Genomic DNA, 22,452 nt, shown 5'->3' on the forward strand with positions numbered 1-22,452 from the left:
TCTTGAGCTGGGATCGTTGGATATACTGGCTCTTGTGAGTGGGGTGTTAGCCTCTCTCCGTCAGGGCTATGGTACAGTGGCAACGTGTTGCAGAAGCCCCAGAGGATGCAGAATATCCCCTCGAAAATTTGCTGAGTGATGAAGCAATAGCAAACAGGCCTCGTTTCCTCTCCATCACCTACACCACACTAAACCTAACCTGCGACTGGGTTGTTAACCATCAGAAGTCAAAATCAAGCCCCAGGCTTTATTAGGAAGGAGATAAACTGCCCAGAGCAGCCCACTCAAGCCTGCTGGTGTGCCACTGGCTTACAAAAGTCCAGCACCAACACAGGCAAACATACTACTTTTTCTCCACTCCATCTTCAGCCCACAGGGGTGTTTCAGCACGGGAGGGTTTATCTCACACAGAAGTCTGCTGTGACTGACTAAATATCAAAACAAAATTAGTCACACATGGGAAATACGAAGCTTGCCAGACACTGCCAGTCTCCCTCCCCACCTGGTGAGCTCAGATATGGCAGCGCTTCCTCCCTCTCTCTTTTACTGCTCTTTTCCTCTTTGCAGGTGTCAGTGCAGCACAGTCCTTTCCTGGCTCGCTGTAACCACCATCGACAGCTCCATGCCAGCCTATGGTTGCACCAGTAACGCACCACTCACTGAGACCATCCACTTCTGCCCTCCAGCAAAAGCTTTGCTGGCAGATGCAACAAAATGGGCATTTTGGGATTTTTTTACCTGTTTTAGGGGTAGCTAAGTAAAGTGTTATGGATGCCCCGATGTTTTGGAGCAGAAGCTGACCCCCCTCCTTTACCTGGGATGCTTTGCCTCCTGGAGACCAGGGCTGCGTCCATCCCACCGGAGTCTTTGCTCCCCTTCGAGTAAGGGCCATCGTCTGTGAGCAGAACAAACACAGAAGCTGAAATTAGTACCAAAAGCAACAAACAGAACAAGAGCACTTCAAAAAGTTGTCCTGGTGACACCAAAAGTGAGATCACATCAGTATCACAGACTGCAGGCAAGAAAAAACATTTCCAGCCCTGGCTTTGCACTGTGCTGTGTGGGCTATCTTGCTTTTTAGAGAGGGAGGGAAAGAAACAAGAAGGCAATAACATTATATGATTTATTCCTCTTGGAGCTAATCCATTAGGACAGAACAAAATTCCCTTACTCCTGTAATTATGCGGAATAGCTGAGGACAGAGAAAGCTGTGGCATTAGTCTCACAAGTTTTAAGCCTGTCATTATGCTTGTGAAGAAACTTAACGGTCTTTGGAAATGGAGTTATACATCAGGACACTAACAGGGCACTAAATCACTATACTTGAACGAAATTGCCTATTCTTATAGATCCCATTATTTCAAAGTCACATTTTCCTGCTGCTGTTCCAGCCTCTGGACAATATAGAGAGCACCTTCTCTTAAGTGATTTAAAAAAAAAAAAATAAATAAAAAGAGGGAAGAGAAAGTAGTACTATGCACTGTAAATGCACCATCCAGCTTAAGTTTAATTTAAATTTGAAGCATTTAAATATCTTTGTATTCTCCTGCTGGAAGATTCCTATATGGTCCAGAGGTTATTTGCAGAGAAGGGAGCGTGCTTATACAGATTTCATTGCCATCCACATAAAATGTCTATTTTTATGGCATTTCCTAAAAAGCTGGCACTTTTTCAATCAATAATTTCCAGTAACCATGTAGTATCGAATAACTCGCATTCCCAGTGACCACATTACTGGATTGCCCTTACCCTTACCAATTTTTCAACAGCTGTGAAGGTTTAGAAGTTGTACATGATAGGATAAATATGGGTTACTGAAAACCTCATCCAATTATTCTTGTCTGCTACGCTTAGGTGACTTAAGTTACAGAGAAGTTTTCGACTTGCTGAGTACAAAGTGAATGCCTTTTGTTCAGCCCCGTACCAGACAGTGGTCTGTACGCAGAGGAATTGAAACCAATGCTCAGTTTGTTGGCAGCCCACTTTCCCCACAAGCAGAAAAATGACGGTGTAAACAGAACTACATGGGTTACACTTAACCACTAGGAGGGGAACTCTGCTCGAGGGCTTGACTATTTTTTAAAAGTAAAATGAAGTAAGGTTCCACCTGAAGTAATTTCAAAAAAAGCCAGAAAAAAAAAAATAAAAACTTTATCTAGTTTTAACTCTTGTTGCTCCAGCTGAAGTAATTTCACAAGCTGACAAAACTCAGTGAAAAGTTTTGGCTGACTCAAATCTGCACTTTCAAGCATAAAAAGTTTCAGCCAAAAAATCAACATCATTTAGTTTTGCAGCCCAAATTTCACAGCTCATAGAGGGACGATACAGATATCCAGACCCTGGACTCTTCTCCTATGTCACTTTGAATGCTCTTCCATCACCACTAAACTGAAGATTTCTAATGAAGCAAGAACTAGCACTTGGCACTGGACCATCAGCAAGCTATGCCAAGCCACTGCTGCCAAATCGCATTGAACCTTGACACCGAAGAGCATCCAGGACCTCTGTGAAACAGGGGAACGAAGCTCTGCCTTTTAAAAACATAAGGGGAAGAACAGAAAGGGTAAAACAGTGCTGTCCTGACCACAGTGATCTTGCAGCGTTATTCAGTGCTGACAGTGAAAGCAGCAGCACTTGGCTAGAGAATTACAGCAAGCACCAAGAGGAGCTATTGATTTCAGGTAGGTGCTGGTACAGCCTGGCATCAATTCTAAAAGCAGGAGCCCTGAAAATGAAATTTGCATTTTTAATAGCAATGGTTCTTTGGGTGATGGGGAGACCAGCATCAAGGTTAATCTGGGCTAAATGACTCTGGAAAGAAATTTAATTTACTTGGGACAGCTTAGCTCCAGCATCCAATTAAAAAAAAATAAATAAAAAAAGAAAAGCCCCATGCCATCCCTTTTTCAGTAGCTGTTTGATATTAATAAAGATTCAGAGCTTTCAGTCTCTGCTGCTGTTGGCTGTGTTCATCTTAATTTCTCTCTCCAGAAAGTTTTTCCTAATATCCTGCCTTACCTTCTCTCTGTCAAGCCCACGCCTTGGATAACTGCAGAATCAGAGAACAGGGATGGTTTGGGAAAAAAAAGCAAGGCAGCATTTTCCAGGGGAGCAGCAGGACGGGGCCAATACAACTACTCCCTGCCCACACCACTCAGCCCAGCAGCCACAACCTCACTTTATTTCTTTCACAAATGCAGCAGCATGTTGGAAAAGGGACCCCAAACCAGCAGCTCAGGGTATCCAGCACGAGTCTGCTTTTTCAGCGCTGTAGGTAAGTCTGCAAAAGGCACCTGCAGAATCCCCTGGGGCAGCCAGGGCTGGAGCCTCTAAGTGCCACTGGAGCCTCAGTGTGCGAGGATCACCCCAGCACACAGCTGCCTTCCACGTGAGAGCTTTGCTGCCAGCTCTGACTCCAGGTAACGTGCTCAAAGCAACAACGTTCTGCTGCAGACGGGATCCCTGCATTCCTGGAAACCCACGCAAGATGGTTCGAAGCCAACTCCATAATCTGCTGGCACAGTAAAGCAGTCAACCATCTGCTTCACATAAACACACTGCCCTAGACCAGACAGCCACCAGCACCCTTCTCGGCTTCATTGCCCCATCACAACCCCGATCAATATTGATATGAAAACCCAGTTCACTAATGGTTACCCTCCCTACCCCAATAGCTGCTGGCAAACATGCCTTGGCTTCCATTTCAGCAAGCAATCAGGTTTCCTGGGCATTAACAACAGCTTCCACCACCAGCCAAGCGGCGAAGAGCAGTGACCCACGCTGCAGCTGCTGCCAGCAATTAGCAATGCACCCCCCTGCACAGTCCCGCACTGCTTCATCGACAGCCAGATCACCCAGCAAATAATTAGCACTGCAGCTCCCCTTCCTCTATTGCTTCTCCCTTCCAAACTCAGTTGATTACGCAAAAAATATTTGGTTTTTGCGCTCATTATCTGGCTAAAATGTTTGAAAAGGAAAGGAAGCTGCCACACACCGCCTGCCGAAGTGTGAATTGGCATTTGCTTGCATTAGCATCCCTGCCGCGTGGCTCTTTGTTCATTTTCAGTTGATTTCCTGCTCTGCCACTCAAGCTGGTATTAATGGAGTCACTTTTTTCTGCAGTTTTTTTGGTTTTTGTTTGGGGTTTGTTGTTTTTTTTTTTGTTTCGGTGGTACTTCTCTTTGTGCTGTTAAGTCATTTCTCCTGCTTAGCACAGCATCAATTCAGAGGCAAGGCTCGTAATGAGCCTGATTGCTCAGTCTGCCCAAATTGCAGCACCAGCCCGAGCACTGAAAATTCATGAATCTCTTTACTCCCCAAAACTGGGAAAATAACTCTTGTTGGTGGTGGGTTTGGTTTTGGGTTTTTTTTAAGTCTGCATAGGTTCTTTTTGTAAGCAATCAGTATTGGACTGTTAGAGGTGTATTTTCCAAGCTTCTTCTCTCACATCAAGAGGATCAAAAACTTGTGCAAAGAAAAAAACACCTGTGTGATTACTGATTTTCAAGCAGCAGTGTTAATGCTGGCTCTAGATCTTTCAGAAAAGCTCACCAAGTACACAAGACACAACACTTTACATATATTGATCCCACGGGAATCCGTGACAAAATAGAGAAGTTCCTGTAAGTTCTTTGACAATAGTTTTAGCCATTTCAATGTCTTACTAACAGAGAGAGAAGAGCTCCCAAGTCCCCACACCTACACGTGGCCCTGAACTGTCCTCCCTGCAGCAACAGTATCTTAGAGTAGTATACGTCTCCTGCAGTGACAAAAAGGAAGAGATAATCCCATCTCATGCCCTCAAAAACAAACTGGACAGATAAAGGAGTAGGAAAAATACCTCCTTGCTTTAGCTGAAGCACCAGGGGCAGGAAGAGAAGGTCAGGGCAAGCTCCAACATCCCACCCTGCTGCCAGACCGTTAATGGCCACTCTCAGAAGGGCCTGTAGTCAGTGGCATTTCAGTGGCCCTAGTGCAATGTGTCACCTCCAGCCAGGACACTGTAATATTTTATGCTATCCCTGTTTAATTGAGATGGTGCCAGTAGCATCCAGGTTTCCAGGCAAGACAACCCAGGAGCTAAAGGCCTCCACTGGATGCACCATCCCCTTGACAGGCAGCACAGAAACTGGCACAGGTTTCATCCCCCCACCTCATCCTCGGTGGGGGAAGAGCTCAGCCACATACAGGTATTCTTCAGGAACTTGCACCCAAATAAAAGAAAATTGAAAGACTGAGTCTTCCTCTGCCACGTGGGAAACCCCAGCTGGGATTCAGTGCAGAGCAGCGAGGAGCATCCACTGCCCTGCAGCACGCAGCAGGAGCCTGGCACAGAGACACTGCCACTGCAAAAGAGGGGGCCCAAATCACACCAAGGCTGCCCCCCGAGCAGAGCAGGCAGCTTGGCCTTGGTAGGAAACCGTCTGTTTCCAGAACAGCCCTGCTGTGCACTAGACAAAGCAGGGAGTCGGGGCAGGGACAGAAAAAAGAGAGGGGGGAAGAAAAAGGCAAGGGGACGTTTGAGCAGTTTCATTGAGTGCTCTTGCTTTTCTCAGACGGAGGTTTTTTCCCCCGTTGCCTAGCTTAGCATCTCACCACTGAAACGTATTGCCTGGGAAACCAGGCTCCCCAGCTGCGGGGTGCAGCCACCCTCCCCTCCCTCCCCAGATCATACCCCAGTATGCACCAGAGGGGCACTGGCAGAGAGCAGGGGCTGCCCAGAGATTAGTCTCTTGGTAACTAAACAGCATGGGGTTGTATAGCCGGAGGTTTGCTACTTGCTTCACACATGCCATTTGGTACCTCAGCTCCAGAGATGGTCACAGGACCATAAAAAAATCCTGTCACCTGCTCTGCCACCAGCACAACCACTTCTCCCCGTTTTTTCATCACTTAGTGTTTTGGGGATTATCTACTTCTGCCCTCTGCTTCACAGGAGAAGCCAAGAAAAGAGAGGGGAATAACAGTTGTCGATAATTGCAATCCAAAAAAGAAGGGAACAAACCCGTTAACGGGGGCATGGGCATGTGTGGATCTGCACGATGTCCTCCCTGGCTGCCAGGCCCCACGGCTTGCCGCGACAGCAGCCAGCCCAGTCTGTGCCTCTGTCATGTTTTGTTGGGCTTTTTGGTTTAAGATTAAGAACTGGAGCATTGACAGGAAAGACAAGTTGCTCCACAAGCAGCAGAACGTGGTTTCTTGATTTCTCATGGCGCTCTCTGTTGGGAATTCTCCTAGGGTCTAACAGTGAGGTTGAATCTACCTCCCTGACCTTGCCTTGTCATGGAAGGCACAAACAGGAGTCTCTCCTCTAACAAAGATGCTTACCTGCCCATCAATCACCCAGCAGCCTGCAGGCTGATTTACAAGGGTCAGCTGCACACTTTTAAACCAATCTTAACCCCCAGGAGATCCACAGCTTCCCTAAACTAGTGATCCCTGGGCTTCCTGAACGGTTTGACCCATTTGTTGAGCCCTCCCCAAGGCTGACTTGCCTTCCTGAGCCACCCAGCCAGCCCCTGGCTGTCACGGAACCAGCAGGGACGTCCTGGGCCAAATTCTCCCTCTGTAGCAGCCAGCACCAAACCCAATCTCAATAACACTGTGACTTTTCTGAGTTAAATTCCCAACAGGATGCAAGCACAGGCACCAGGATCTCCCACCATCAGTTAGGTCTCAAGCCAACCTCTGTTAAAACAAGAAGGAAGAAAAAAAAAAGGGGGGGGGGCTTTCTTAGAAGGAGCACTGATTTAGGAGTTCATTATCCCTGCCTGTGGGGGGGGAAAGGAAAGGTTTTTTCATTTAGAAGAGTTATTAGTCTATGTTATTAACAGAGATCACCTCTTAATGAAAATCGTCATTGGCTAAATAAGATTGTGACAATTAGGCTTGCTGTCTGCAAGTTGTTCAGATTCCCGGATCGCTTTAAGACAGTTCCCACAGAGAAAGTGCATTAATCTTATGGGAAGACCAAGAGGTAAAACCTCCCATTTGTTTAATGGAAAAAAGACAGTTGGAGACAGTTATTTTGCTATAGGGTAATTGCACTCCTTGTTTAGAAAAATTAATACTAAAACAGCATTAAGAACCAAAAGCTGTTCACGCTAAGGCAAGCTGGTATTGTTTTCTAGAATAAAAGCATGAGGTTGGAAGCAGGAACCCAAACGACTAAAACTAAATGCGATTTGATGCATTGTGAGGAGAATTATTTCTGTAAATCAAGGGAGACATTTACCTGCGGTGGGTAAAGAGCAGTCGGGTACGTGCGAGAGGGTCAGGCAGCTAGTGATGATTCTAACTGCGGCTGCCTGGGTCTCCAAGGGCCAGGATTTTAAAGATATCTGAGTGCCTAAGATGCAGGCATGTACTTCAAAACCAGACTATAATCATCTTTCTGTATCTTTAGGCACCTAATCACCTTTAAAAAGGTGTTGTCTTACTAGAAAGAGGAAAGAGAAAAAATATTTCTGTGCACACCCATTCTGCATCTCAAATTGGGGTTTAGTTCCCAAATTACACAGCCTCCACTATAGCCTGGCCAGGGGCTTCCATCATTAGAGGAAGGAATAACGTAACCCTTCCCACCATTCCCCAGGCTGGCACTCCACACGGCATCACAGCCGATGGCATTTTATGCACCGGTAACAGGTCTGGGTTTGATTGAAAGGCTGTACACAGCCCAGCCTCCATCACATCCCCCAAAGAGCAGCTGGAATTACTTCAGCACCTCCGCAGCAGGTCAGAGATGGCTGTTTCAGCTCTGCATGAGACCAGCACAGCGGTGGCCTCCCATCTTCAAAGCATTTAACCTTTAACACAAGAGACAGGCAGATCTAGAGAGACTAGGAGAGGAAAACAAAAAGCTCATTTTGAATACTGTTACAGACAGACTGCGTGATTTCCTGAAACTACATAATTACGGAGTTGACCGCTGCCCAAGAGATGCTCCCATGCATTTGCTTCAAAGAGACCCTGTTTCCATGAAGGATCCCACCTTCCTCAGCAGGTGGCTTGAATTTTCTTTTGCTCAACTAAATCAAAAACTCTTTAGGCCCTTGGAAAATTTGTATATGAGTTCATTAAGCCCAACGTTCAGGTTTTTTCCCATCTCCAGAAATGCATTGCTCCAGCTCTGTATCAGAAAAGTTAAAGAAAATAAATAGAACCCAAACAAGCAGATTAAAAACAGCTGCTAGTGATCTCCAGACTGCTTTTCCTAGAATACTGCAAAAGTTGAGCTAGAGCATGATCCTGCCCTACATAAAACAAGCCAGAGCATACAGCAACAAATACACTAAATCTCTAGGCAAGACAGCCCATGCTCCTGTGAAGTGCTTAAAACCAAGAAAACAAACGTCACTTTTGCTTAGGATCCTGCAGACAAATTTCATTGTCATGACACTGACTCTTTTGCTCACTGCATCCAAAAAACCCCCCCAACATTTAAAAGACCCAGCGTTCCCTGTTTTTTTATTCTCCAGGAGGTGGAGTAGGGCATTTACCAGTATGCCAGTGAAAAAACAGTACCCATCAAAGATCTTCTTTCCACCTGCATCAGCACAGAGCACCCTTAGCGTGACTCTCCCATGGTAGCCACAAGCAGGGCTTTGAAATGTTTCTCCCTTCCTTTGCACCCAAATGATGTAAAAAAAAAATTCTCCCCTTAACCAGTGAGCTCAGGCTGGAATGGATCAAGTTAATTTGAGAGTAAGCCCCCCCCCCCCCCCCCGCCCCGAATTTCACAAATACAAATACCAACAAATTTGTGATACAAATGGCAGAGGCTGCCTGCTGCAAAGAAGAGCCTCATATTTTTCCCTTCACTGGCAGAAAATCCCTTCACAGCCCATACTCATGAGTTACACAGAAGACAAATTAGGGCTTGGGGAAATGTCTTCTCTTCAACTTCTCTTATCACAAATTTTCTAAGAGCACAGACAGAGCAAATGGCCATGCTGTACAATAACCGCTGTTGCTGGAACAAAGTTCTTGCCTCAGAGATGACCGAACTTTCTCACATTTTCCTAGCTAGTTCTAGTGGGGAAAAAACCCCAACCAGTCACCCCAAGCTTATTATCAGCCTGCTGTCAGTACCTGCGCTGGCCCCACTGCAATGCTGCGCTCCCTTCCCCGGGCTGGGAACATGCTCCACCAACTGCAGCTTCCCATGCCGCCAGAGGTTTTTGTGGCATCTCCTCCATTCATCCGTGCAGTCCTTGCTCCTGGCATCTGCCAGGGAGAACGTGTCCAGACTTCGAGCTTATTCCAAAAGGAAGCTGTACTTTTAATTTCCTCTCCCTGATACACACCACATGAAATTCATGTCCCCACACCCTCCATGTCTCCCCTCCTTTTCTTCTAAAGCCTGTGTTCATTTATCCACCAACCCTTCTAAGGCATGTATAATTTCATAACCACCTGCTGCTTTATTCACAGGAAACAGATCTATAAAAGATACAATAGCCTATTGTTCAACAGAAAACTCCGTGCTTTGTTCTCCTGTGTTTTTTTTTCTTTTTAATAAGAAACCAAAATTACTTTTAAAGGAGCAATTTGTTTCTAACAACCATTTCCAACCGAAATGATGCAGATAGTCATTTGCATAGCACTAGCCTTTATGAGACCATGAAACGAGCCAGAACTTACCCCCTGTTATCAAGCAAGTCAGCTTCCAAGGGATACCACTGCGTATTTCTTCCCCCCTGCAAGCCATCAGCAGACACATAACACTGATGGAAGAAGACTCCTGCTTCTCATGGAGAAGCAAGAAGTTTCAGCATTTACTAAACAAGCCGATGATGTACTTGTGTGTGTGTGTGTGCGCGCGTGCACAAAGCCGATTTAAGTTGGCTCTGCAGAGAAGCCAGGCTTTGGGAAGATTTAACTCACACCAGCTTTCACAGGATATTAAACACCTACCAAGGACTGATCCGAGTCCCCCCTGATAAGAACGAATGCTGGACCTGGTGTGCAATGCCAAAAACTGGTGGTACTCACACTTTCTTTAAATAAATAGAATTCCATAACAAAGCAGCAAAGGGGAAGAAATTAAAAAGACGTGACTTAAGAATCTGCAAGTCAACCTGCCATTACAGTCATGTCTTTTATATACCAGAGACATTGCTACAATGCACTGTCTGTCACCCATTATTGCTTTGGAAGCCAGTGCAGAGTAACTTTATCTAATCAGTGCATCTGAGGGAGGGTGCGATAGAGGAGGACCTGGAAGCAGTTCTTAATTTCAACTTGAGCTGTACTGAGAGATGGAAGAAAAAAAATTGAAAAAGTGACTATATTTTTTTATTAAACTTAGCTCCACTTTTTTTGCTTGATTTTCTGCAAAAATTAACTTCACCAGCTGTTTGTACATCCATCCATCAACTCTCCCTTTGCAACTCTGGAACCCAGTGTCCAATCTCCATCAACCTGAGGAGGAATGCAAGCAGCCCGAAAGAGGATTACAGTCCCGTAACTTTCATTAAAATTGTGTTTTACCATAGAATTGTTTAGGTTGGAAAAGACCTTTAAGATCATCAAGTCCAGCTGTTTACCCAGCACTGCCAAGTCCATCACAACATCAGCCAATATATTAACTGCAAAAGGTATCTAAAAAATAAATAAAACTGCAAATTAATACCACATAAAATGAAAGTGCTATGCAATGCTAGCAGTTCAGAGATAATGTATCTGTTTCTGTTTTGAGTAGGAAAGACCCAAATTACTGCTCTCAGCAAAGCAAAGAGCTTCTGTGCACACCAGCTCCAGACCAGCTTCATCACTCATTTTCCTCTGCATGACAGGGAGGAGAACAAGGGATACGGGATGCAAAACTGTTGAAAATAAGTGTTCTTCTGCTCACAGAGGAGCTTGTGTTGTTCTTCTGGCAGAGCCTTTGATTTCTTTAACGTAAACGTAGTACAAACAACTCTTCCCCATTCTGGTGAGGATATGCTTTTGTGCATGAAGTTAGGCCTATGAGGAGCTTCTTGAAGAATAGCGTAGGCTAGGTCTTCACCACAAATAGCTTTTCCCAAACATTTTCACTTTTATCCACCTCTTCCAAACCACCCTCTAAAAAAGACCATACACTAAACAGTCCCTTTTCACTCGGTGAGCCCTCGCCAGTTCGCTTTTCTTAGGTACTCCACAGCGAGATTTGAATTTCTAGTGCTAGAGAATAAAATTAGAGAGAGGAAGAGAGACTTCCCTTCCCGCAATCCCTCTCACCCTCCCAGGCATTTTCAGACAGCTTTCATCAGTGTGTATTTATGAACAACTCAGTGGCAGGGAAAACTATGCAGTTTCTCACCCCCCTTGCAGCTCACATTTGTGTGCACAGACACACACGTTATAGGCAGTAATTTTATACGTAAGGGACAAGAATAGTGCAGAAACCAGCTCAATGAGATTATTATTTCTCAATGGTTCTAGTGACTGAAATGATGTTATTAAAGTTACATTTTCCAGTCAATCTGGCAATTTCTCTTATTAAGCAGTGTAGACTGTACTTGGGAGAGTCCAACAATAAGCCAGGAAGGTGAAATATTGCTAATATACTGATTGTGTTATCTGAAAAAACTACCTTTCAAGAGTAAATATTAAAGGGGAATAAGACACATTTTCAGAGCAATCCTTTGTGAAAGTTATCCAAGTGAGCAATTGTAATACAGTGAGAAATGAACGATAAAGTCCAACACCATTCCCGGGGAAGAATGCCTCTCTGGATCCATCTGGGTTTATTAATCTATGCAGCAGACAGCAGTAAATCCTAGCTGGCAAGGGAATACAATTCCCCCCATTAACTCCACATAAGTTTCAAAACTTTTTCTTGAATATGGAGATGGATAAGAAATGCAGCCTGCTGAATTCAAACCTTGGGGAGTTTCCTTCTTTCAAGCACCAAATGCCATGCTAAGTGACTGTGGAGTGAAATCAAATAAAAAAAGACAGCTCTATTGTGGCTTTTCGATCAAATGAGATTAAATACTGCCATTTATTAGACTTTAGTACTCAAATCACTGGTGTCACCTAAACCTAGCAGCCACTATTTCCTAACTCCAGGGTTTTTAAACAATCAGGTAAAACAAAAAAACCCACAAAAAAAAACAAACCCAAAAACAAACAAACAAAAAAACCCACAACCAAAACCATACACAAAACAAAACAAGCTTTGTTTTAATGAAAACGATTGCTGTCACTGCACAGGGTTTGGCACTAAGCTAACTCCTAACTGGGAAGGTTTGTCAGAAGACACAACAAGCAGGTAAAAGCTTTTATTTTTGACAGATCAACAGGTTAAAGCCAAAAAAAAAAAATATAAATGTCCATATTAGAAAATATTTTGTCTTGGGTTGTGGGTTTTTTGCCATCTTACTGGGCTTGGACTCACAGAGGTCCAGGGAGGAGATGGGGAGACAGGAATCAGGAGCCATTGGCAGTGCCAAGAACTCAGCACCCTCTCGTGCACAGCCTGCATGTGAATATGCAGCACAAATCAACAGCTTGGGGACGACAGAACAGGTCGGAGTCAGGACTTCCACCTTTTGAAATGGAGATCAATTTGCTGCAGCGATAACGACAGTATGTTCTCTGACCTATTTCGCCTTTTACAAACTCCCTGTCAGTCCCTATGATCTTTGCTTTAAAATGGTACCTGCTGTCTTCCATCCTCCAAGTTCATACCAAAGAACTGTCAGATCAAGAGGTCATTAACTTCCCAGGAAGGGAAGGATTTTAAGAAGCACAAGGTGGTGCTGTACTGAAGGGTAGAAGGCGATCTGATCTGGTGCACAACCATGGTAGTAGAGCACGCAACTCTTCAGTGGAGAGAAAAAAACTGGGGAAGGAAAGCTGTAGAGATTTATCCTACATCTTGGAACATGTGCATGTCCCTCTCTTTCCACCCAATGGGAAGAATTAACCTCCTGGACATTGTGTTACAGGGTGTCTTGTCATGATGGATGGGCATGTTTCTGAAGACCATACAGCACCCCTTAGGAGATTCAGAGCATGATTCACAGTAGCTGGTCTCTTTGACCTGTAATATGCAGGGGTTGAGACTGGATTTTGAATGGCTCACTCAGGCTGAAAACAACCCAGTCTTAAAAATGGTGAAGGTGCCATTTGGGCTGAAGCTAGCAAAAAAGAAAAACGACAGTTTGGTGTAAAGGTGATTTTTGTCCATAATAAGTCTATTCTGCAATTCTGCCAGCTCAGAGCTTGAGATCCCATGCCAAATGAAGCAGGAGGATACATCACTATTACTGCAGCACAGCCAGAAAGCAGTGAGAGCCCAGGTTCTCTGAGCTACCTTTTTCTGCTGGAAGATGCTCAGTCTCAAATGGAGAAAAACTGGAATACCCATTCCTCAACAGACGGGGGGAAAGTAAAGAGATAGAGCATGAGTTTTGAAATAAAAGCAGGAGTAACAAAGACTATCATTGAATATTGCTGAGTTCGTAAATTAGTGAGTTGAGACAAGATTGTTCCTCTGGGTTTTGCTACAGCCGGGTAACTTCTCCCAGTTTTAATGGAGAAATAGCCAAGAGCAAATCCCTTGTAGCAGGCAGTGGACAGGGCAGAGAAAAACCCATTGGATTCAGCAGAGAGGGAAGACGAGGTGGCAACAAGACACCATGCCAAGATTCAGCCTGGTAATCCTTCTCGAAGGGGCACTCACAACAGTTGTAATACCTTTTTTGGGGGTTGGTGGGGTTTTTTGTTTGTTTACTCCTACAGCACTTCCAAGAGAGCCCATGTTACACAAGTAAATTACATGCTCCCAAGAGCATACATAAAATTTGAGCACCTTACAGCATGCAACGTGGAGAGCAACCAAGAGTCGTAAAACCATCTTAAGGCAACCAGCTAGAAAATTTAACTCCTCGGATGAGGAGTTGGGGAAAAGGCCTTCTTACATCCTGCTTCCCTACTCATCTCCAGCAGCAACATCCATTTGACATGGGCACCTCCTGCACCAGCAAGATTTACAAAGGGCAAGGGGAGCCCAGCAGGGCTGCCGCAAGGAAGGTCACCCTGCCACTTGTCCAGGTGAGCACCCTCTCTCCACTCCCAGTTACAAGACTTCTTTTGCTCAGGGAAAAGGCCCAGAAAATGAAATGAGGAATAAAATCTGGGAGATTTGCTGTGCCAGTTCAAGAGGTGGCAGAGACTGATACAGGTCCACATGCAGCGTGAATCAATCTCAGTGCCAACACTAATAAGAAAATACATGCAGACCACAAAAACACAAAACTAACAAAACAAAACAAAAAAAAATCCAGGCAAATCAGGTGATGCACTTCAATGTAGTAACATTTAATAAAAGCATGAGCCAGGGATCAAGGAGCGAAGCAAGAAAACAGATTTATATAAGACCTAAAGGATGCCATCAGCACTAGCATCAAAAAAGTCAAATAAACTATAAGAAGCAGATATCAAAGCCGTCCACAACCTCATCTGCTACTGCAATGATCTTATCACCTCAGCTAGACTATGGCCTCAAAAGGAGCTATGACCAACCCGAGCAGCCTGGTGAACCAGGACAACGCTGGCTCACTGCAGCCCTCCGCCAGGCTGTGCTCAGCCCCAGCTGCAAGGGCAGGGCTGGCACAGGGCTCAGAGGCTTTGCAAACCAGCCTGAACCAGCAGATGTGGTAAGTCCCCAGCTTCCTTTGAAACAAGGAGGGGCTGTATCCCCAACAGCTTTTTCCACCATCCCATGGACCAGTGCACCAAGGTGTCTCCCAGGCAGGCTTGCCAGAGAGACTGCAATGGGGCAATCCCCATGGGGCACCCAGCTCGCAACACAGGTTTGGGAAAGCCTTTTAGGAGGAATGCAAAGACAGCTGGCACTGCTGGAAGATGGCATCACATGACAAGACGCTCAATGCAGTAGCTTGCAAATCAGGTTATCCTGGATTTGCACTGTATTCTGATGCAAAGTGCTTAAAAACCAGTGGGAGTCAAGAAATAAGGAAGAAGTTCCAGACAGCATTAACTAGTTTAAGAGAAAGATTTCCGGCACCCCATTTAGACTTGTTTCCAGCTTATCCATGAAGCTCTGCTAAACCTTACTAAGGCTTAATGCCCATAAATGTGATTCTCCCCTCGGTGTTTAGTTAAGTAGCAATGTTTCAAAAAAAGTAAATACCAAATCGTGGGAGTTAGATTATTCATTCATGTGGTAAAAGCCATTATATATGGATATATACAGATGTTCCCACTTCATGAGTGATCTAAACATATGTAGATTTTAGACTCCGACACACAAACCATCTATTATGCAATGGCCCATCTACATGGCTGGGCTGCTTTTATCCTCAACTGTGTCAGGAGGATTCACAGGAGCTGTGTGAGAGATGGGATAAGCTTATAGTTAAAAGACTAAAGGAAGTTTAAGCAAAAGCCTTGCTTAAAATGAAAAGAGGGAGGGAGAAAGAGAGAAATCAAAGAACCAGGGAATATCAGATTTAGCAGGACAACAAGATGAAATAAAGTTTCAAAGCTCAAAGTTATTTCATGTTGGAACTGGTGCAGTCTGACCCCATCAAACCAGCTGTTAAACATTTGCCTGAATTGCCCATTAAATTTTGCTTCAAACAAGCTCTGCTCCTGTTTTTGCCCCACTTCTTGCTTCCTATCAAGCCTTGCCTTGGCTGCAAGCTCTGCTGACATCCCATCTTCCAAACAGGTCGGTGTCCAAAGATCAGCACAGCACCACCGTGACGAAAGCAAACATCTGTTTAGTATGAAAGATGGGTAAGACCCTGCTCCAGCAGAGTTATTAATGCACCCCAGCTGTTCTACATAGCTGTCTTCACTCAAACTGTTGGGCTGGTCTCCAGTTGCTTCACATTGTACAGGTGATGCAAAGCAGGTGGAGAACCCAGTCTCAACTACAGCCAGGACAAGAATTCCCTAAAGGCACAGAAACTCCTGGTGAAAATCAGAACAAATTGCTGCAAGCTGGGCTCTGCCACCCTTTCAAAGGCTCGCAAGAGATGCTCACTCTCCCTGTCCTGCACGCAATTCAAGCCCCGCAGTTCTCTGGGTTAATTTCCTGGTTTTTTGTGGTTTTTTTTAAAGTTTAAAATCCAAAATTATCCCAACCAATGGATTAGCCAGGAGCAGGGTGCCAGCCACGTGAGCCACAGGCTGGGGAATAGGGATACTGGTTAAAACAGCACTCACAGTGTGAGAGCCTGAGCTCTCCTGAGCATCACAAAAAGCCAGAGGGACTGGCTCATGGCAGTGTCATGCCCACGACCGGGAAAAAGTAATTTTTGCATTGCCCTAGGCAGGTACTTGCTCCCCCATTGAATGGGGCAGCATGGGGAGGAGGGGGGTGTATAGGGGTGGGTGGGTGCTCAAGCTGAACTGGGATGAGGTAGGGCAGAGGTGCAGGAAGCCCTGCAGGGGCTGGGTTGAGCAGCCCCCAGCAGCACAGCTCCACCTGCACCCCACAGACCCACCTTCTCCCCACGCACTGCAACCCAAGGCCCTGCATGTTTGTACCTGAACAGGGACATAAGTGAAAAAATGCAACACACCTGACAAGACAGAGCAGGGAGTTTTACAGCTTACAGAGGATAGGAAGTAGCAATGAACTTGTGGAAAATTCAGGTGTAGCTAAAGACCACGGAGTCTCGGGAAGAGAGGAGACTCATGCGATAGCCCTTCCTCCGCTCAGGAACACAGACCACGAAGTGTAATGCTTCACGTTAAGCTTCCCAAACACCCATTTAATTTTGATTCAACAAGGCACTTGTGCTAATAAAAATTAAAACCAGCAGGTTCTGCCAGGTGTGTAATAGATGTGTGGAAGAGCAGTGTGTGCGGGTAGATCTAAAAATAACTACAAATATTAAAACTGACTGCTTTCCAAACCTCAAGAAGTCTGGGGAAGACTGCAACCACTGGATGCACACACTCAGCAGGGTGCTGTGCAGGTGCCTGCCCAGCCCCTCACCACACCGAGGGTCCTCGGGGTTAGAGAGAGGGAACATCCCTGCACCAGGCATCTCCCACTCCCCCCATGCCAACCTCCAGATGGACTCTGGATGTCTCTGAGACCAGACGCTTCTTGCCACCACCCATCAGAACCAAAGGCAGCTGCCAAGTAATACATTTCTATCATTTTGCACAAGTATGAACACCTGTAGGTCTATACCGGTGCAAGAGAGCTGAGCGTGTACATAGGGAGATGCCAGAGAACAGATCGGCTCCGTGAGCGTTAGATACAGCAGATCCATGTAATGATTAAACACACATGATTGTTTGCTTATAAAACGCAGAGTCGCATAAATCTGCTAGGAGCTAATTGCCTATTATAGCTCACGGTACTGCTGGAGTTGGCTGCTGAATGACAAAGGGACTTTCAGAAAGGAGAGGAAGCCAGCGCAGCTCCGCTCGCTCGCCTCCGCCACAGCCTCCCAAACGTTTTGTTTTCCAGTTCCTGCAAAGCAAACGAACGCCCATCCCCGCTCCAAGCGATGGGGTCCCTCTGCCGAGCTCGCTGCAGTGGGAAGGTGAGGGGTAAATTGAAACGTAAGGGGGAAGGTGAGTTGCTTTGATTCTTTTTTTAAGTTATTAATAACAGGCTTCTCTGTTGTCTTGTGCCTCTTGCCCAGCCTCCCAAATCATGGCAGCTATCCGGATACCTCTGGAGCCGGCCTGGAGATGTGTGACATATGCCACCGCCCTGACAGCAGCGGTCCCCTCGCACAGCCCAGCGACAGCAGCAAGGAGCAGGGCAGCAGGGGAAAGATCCATGTGCTACTCAGCAAGGGGATGAAAGGCAGCAACGGACCGCAGGGTGAACCCCGGTTTTGGAGCAAAGCAGGAAGCAATGAGCGATGTGCCCTCCGTCTCAGAGTGCTTTAATTTTCACCCTGATTTTAACTCCACAGGTACAAGGTTTACAAGTCACCTGGGCTGTTTGATCCAGATGTACCTGAGCATCATCCCACTGATTTCCCTGGATTTCAGGCATATCTCTGTGGTTCTATCCCTGAACCCCATCTAGTGCACTCACAGACACACACACACTTGATCTCCACACACGGCTTCACTGCATGCTGCAGAGGAATCAAGCTGAGGATGAACCTGCAGAGAATCTGCCTAAAGATGCTCCCCTACACCCAGGGGCCTGCCGGGCTGCAGGTTCAAAGCACTCTTGCAGTGAGCAACAGAGTGCAGCATTGCATGGCAGGAAGGAACATGATCTGTTTACACAGTAGGTTATATAGGAAATGATTAAGTTATTAAAAAAAACCAACAAAACCAACAAAAAAAAACCCTAGCAAAACACACGCACTCATCTTATGCCAGGAGTTTAATCCTACCCAAACGGCACTGCATTCCACAAAAATTATCCTCTATAAATCACCAGCGCAGGAGCAGGCCACATCCCTCACACTTCAGGCTGAACCATTCACTGCAGTAAAGACCCCGTACGGATCAGCCACCATGCTGACAGCGGGAAAGGAGGGGATCCCCATGGAGACCTCATGGAGAAGCAGATCTATTGCTGGGACAACTCCACTGAGGCTGGCAGCGCAGCAGTGGGGACCTGTTGGAGGTTTGCCTCAGACCTTCATCATCTGTACAGTCACGCACATGGTTGCTCAAAGACAGAGGAGCAGATCCCTGACTTAGATTGGCTGTTTGGCTAGGAAAAGCAGCTGCCTGGAGCTCTGCCATCCCACCCTCACTACGGTGAAAGCTCCTGCAGGGCAGAGGATGGGTGTGCTGGACCTGCCAGCTCCCTGGGCACCAAGAGGGCTCAGAGAAGGAAGCAGAAGTTGGGAGGGAAGAGTTACTTGGTATATCAAGCACGTCATTTTGCTCAATGACTGCAGACAACTCGGCATACAAGCTCCAAAGCAGGAGCAGACACCAGATCAGGGACCTGCCTCCCTCCTTTGGGAAAGAGGAGGATGCAATGAAGCAGAAGGACACAGCAAACCTCATTTTCATCCACACACCAGGGCAGCAGGAAGCCAGGTCTTACTCTCACCAGCACAACTTCCAGCCTCCCAGGACAAAAGTGTATTTATTCTCTTTGTAAGTATTCCACAGCCCTTTCTGCCTTAACGCCATCATTTTTATCCCCAGACTTGAGCCAGCTCCTAACTTACAGCTTCACTACGATATACCACACAGGTGTTAATCATATATTGAGATTGAAAGCTAAGAGTACTGCTGGGAAGAAAATCACAACTCCTTCCACCTTTCTAACATCATTTCATGAACTTGCACAATAAGAAAGAGATCAGTTATGAGGTATGATTAAGTAGGATCATCTTTTCACCCTTCTGCTATACTAAATTTACAAAGCCATTTTCGGACTGCCATGCAAAGCAGTTTAACAATGATTTAACAAAAAGTATGGTATTGCATCCTTTCATAGTTTCCAGGTGTTGGGACCAATTTACTTCACAGCAGTTTTAATTTCTGGGCCTTTTTTTTTTCCCCTCCTCCCCACAAAAACCTGCAGCTGCCAACTATGCTGGCATCTACTGCAGCTAGGAAATGAATTTCCCTATGAAGTAAAATTCTTCCAGGATGAATTGAATGAAGGCAGAGTTCATAATTGCACATTACTGAAAACATTTCTGATAAAAAACTGCAGAGATATTTTTATCCACATCTCCAGTTGAAAATTGCTGGGAAAGATGCTTTTGAAAAGCCATCATCCCCAAGCATATAATTATCAGATCCTTGAACAAAAACACACAGTCAAAAGAAAAAAAAAAAACAAAAAAAAAACCCAAAAAAACAACTTTCATTGAAATAAAAAAAATCAGGGATGGCAATTGTTGGGAATGGAAGGAGAGAAATTCTTCATCCTGTGTGATTTTGCATGTCTCAAGTTACCAGACGGATTTGTAAATCCACAGATTAATACATTTGACAGTTGAGAACATCAAGCTTGGGTAGAAGGGGTTTGGGTTTTTTAATGAACGGAATAATAATATTAAAAAAAAAAAAAATCAGGAGACTGGCAGTCAGACTGTCACAGAACCAGAATTTCCTAACTCCCACGTAAGCACGCTTGTCTTGAAACAGTATTCTGCCACCTTGAATAGACAGCCGTACAATGACCTGGGGGTCCCATCCTATCAAGGCTTAAGACCGTGCCTACCCTGATGGGATTACTCACACGCTAAAAATTATGCAGTAGCTGAACTGACAGCTGAAAAGAGCCTTAAATGTTCTTATGCCTGGTAGTATTCAGTTGTCAATTGATGAACGTTGCTAAATATTTATTTTTGCTCTACTTTCATCCAGTTCTGCACCAACACCTCTTTCTGATTATAATTACTTGTTAGCTTTAAATGTTTCTTTTGTTTGCAACATCTACACATGCCTAAACACAAAAGCATTAAACATCCTTCCCTCCAAGTTGCCTAACACCTTTTTCTGACCTCCTGGGTAAAATTGTGTATGATTTCCAATGTTGAGTTAAGCAGATAGTATCATAAGCCAAAAACATTGGCATCCACATACAAATATCAAACAGTCCATTTTCAAACTAATTAAAATCCTACATGCTCTAACATATGCAAACACTTTAGCAGTGCGGTTATCCTGGGCTTATACGGAATAATGAAACAGAACAAACATTATAAAGAATAATGAACCTGGACATAAAGCCGGAAGCAACACTAAACACACCACAAAAAATTCAGTCCCCTCCCATAGGTCACTCAAAGCCAGAGTGCACCTCTTCCAGTGGTAACAGATTTTCTTAAGCAGGTTGGCAGGGAAATTAACATCTGGGCTGGAAACGGCATTCCACCAGTTAATGCTTAAGAGAAAACCTCAACAGCAGTTGTTCAACTGACCCTATGGACTGGCATTTCTATTAAGTCTGCCTGGCCTTTGCATTGAAAAACATCTTTCCACTAACAAATGTGTACTGATGAGATGTGCATGAGTACAATCTTTTAAGAGGAAAACTTCTGTAACCTCCATACAGGAGGGAGAAAATGGAATAAAAAGAAAATCCATTTCTATAGGCCAAAAAAAAACTATAGGAAATTACTTTAGTCTTTCTTCTATAAAAAGCAATTATGGTGGAATAGGTCATCTCTAGGAGAAAGCAAGAACTCACTGCCACTGCACAGACCAGCTCGTTTATACTTAGCATACTCAACAAAACTCTAGGGACCTGTACACCAAAGTCCTAAAGCTATCAGAAGGTATCCTTAAGACCTTATGGAGGATGGGTAACACATCACAAGACTGCAGAAGAGCAAAATGCAATGTTCAACTTGGGAAAAAAAACCAAACCAAAACGAATAGAAGCAATACCAGATTGGGGCCAAGACAGTAAAAAATTCATCAACTTCTCTTTCAGTTCCTGGAACTGACCATCTGTGTGTGAACTGCTAAAAGAATATGAGGAGAACTAACTGCAGAACTACCACAAATAAGTCACGCCCACTCAATTTCTTTCTATGACAGAGCAACATTTCTGGATAGACAGAAAATACAAGTTGCATTCTCAGTTTTAGAAATGCTTCTGACACTCACACGCTACGTTTATAAGTATGTTTGGGAAGCAGGTTACAGATGATTATGAAGCATATACAAAACTGATTGGAAAAACCACACACAGAGAAAATCCCTCAGTTGTTCACAATCAGAAGGGACGGATGTATCGAGTGAACTTCTATGGGTGCCCATCCCTGGGCTGGTAAGACTCCAGGTTTTTATTAAAAGACCTGGATGGTTGCAGAGAGATTGCTCCTACCAAGTTTGCTGACAGCCACCAGCTAGGAGAGACTGGAAGCAGATAGGAAGTAAATTTTTAATCCAGAATGACTCGTACACTTTTGAAAAAACAAATACACAATTCAGTAGGGGTGCACGCAAGCTACTAGACAGACCTGGACAGGAAAAATTAAATGAATAAAGAATGGGGGGAAATTATCTAAGTGACAGTTGAGGAAGGACTCTTCAGATACTGTGGACTGCAAACCAAATGTGTATGACATGGCACTGCAGAATTACAAGAAAAACTAACACCCTGGTACGTATAAAGGTGTGTATAGTCCGAAAGATCTGTGAAATCATCTTTTCATTTTACCCAGCACTGATAAAAGCCTCAGCTTGAATGCAGTGCCCAGGTTTGGGCATCACAGTCCAAGAAAGATGTGGTCCAGCTGAATTCCATTCAGATTGAATCCCTGCGGTCTGGTCAGACATCTAGAAGACCACAGCTTCTGAGACTGGGGGGAGGAAGGAGTTGTCTATGCTAAGGAGCAGAGAGGGAGAAGAGAGAAAGCGCTACTGCTGTCTTCACATATCCAGAAGAGTGATGCACAGAGGAAAGGAGCAATTTGTCATCTGTGTTCGAACAGGAAGCAATAGCACCAAAATTGCAGATGCAGAAAGGTTTTCCTTAATATTTAAGTATAATTAATGAATCTGAGCTGATGTGGT

General features: G+C 44.9%; 1 protein-coding gene across 5 annotated transcripts in view; it reads right to left on the reverse strand.

Annotated features, from left to right (window-relative positions):
- GRIP2 (glutamate receptor interacting protein 2) overlaps positions 1–22,452 on the reverse strand; it is a 293,641-nt gene that overhangs the window by 64,394 nt on the left and 206,795 nt on the right. For 4 of the 5 annotated variants that reach the window (XM_080385611.1, XM_080385609.1, XM_080385610.1 and 1 more), the window contains exon 2: positions 815–895. In XM_080385611.1, the coding sequence (XP_080241737.1) occupies positions 815–895 (81 nt within the window). Of the gene's footprint in view, positions 1–814; positions 21,059–22,452 lie in introns of those variants that run through there. The other variant, XM_080385608.1, reaches the window with a different exon arrangement.

The sequence above is a fragment of the Falco punctatus genome (genome assembly GCF_963210335.1).
Source record: "Falco punctatus genome assembly, chromosome: 4".
Lineage (NCBI taxonomy): Eukaryota > Metazoa > Chordata > Aves > Falconiformes > Falconidae > Falco > Falco punctatus.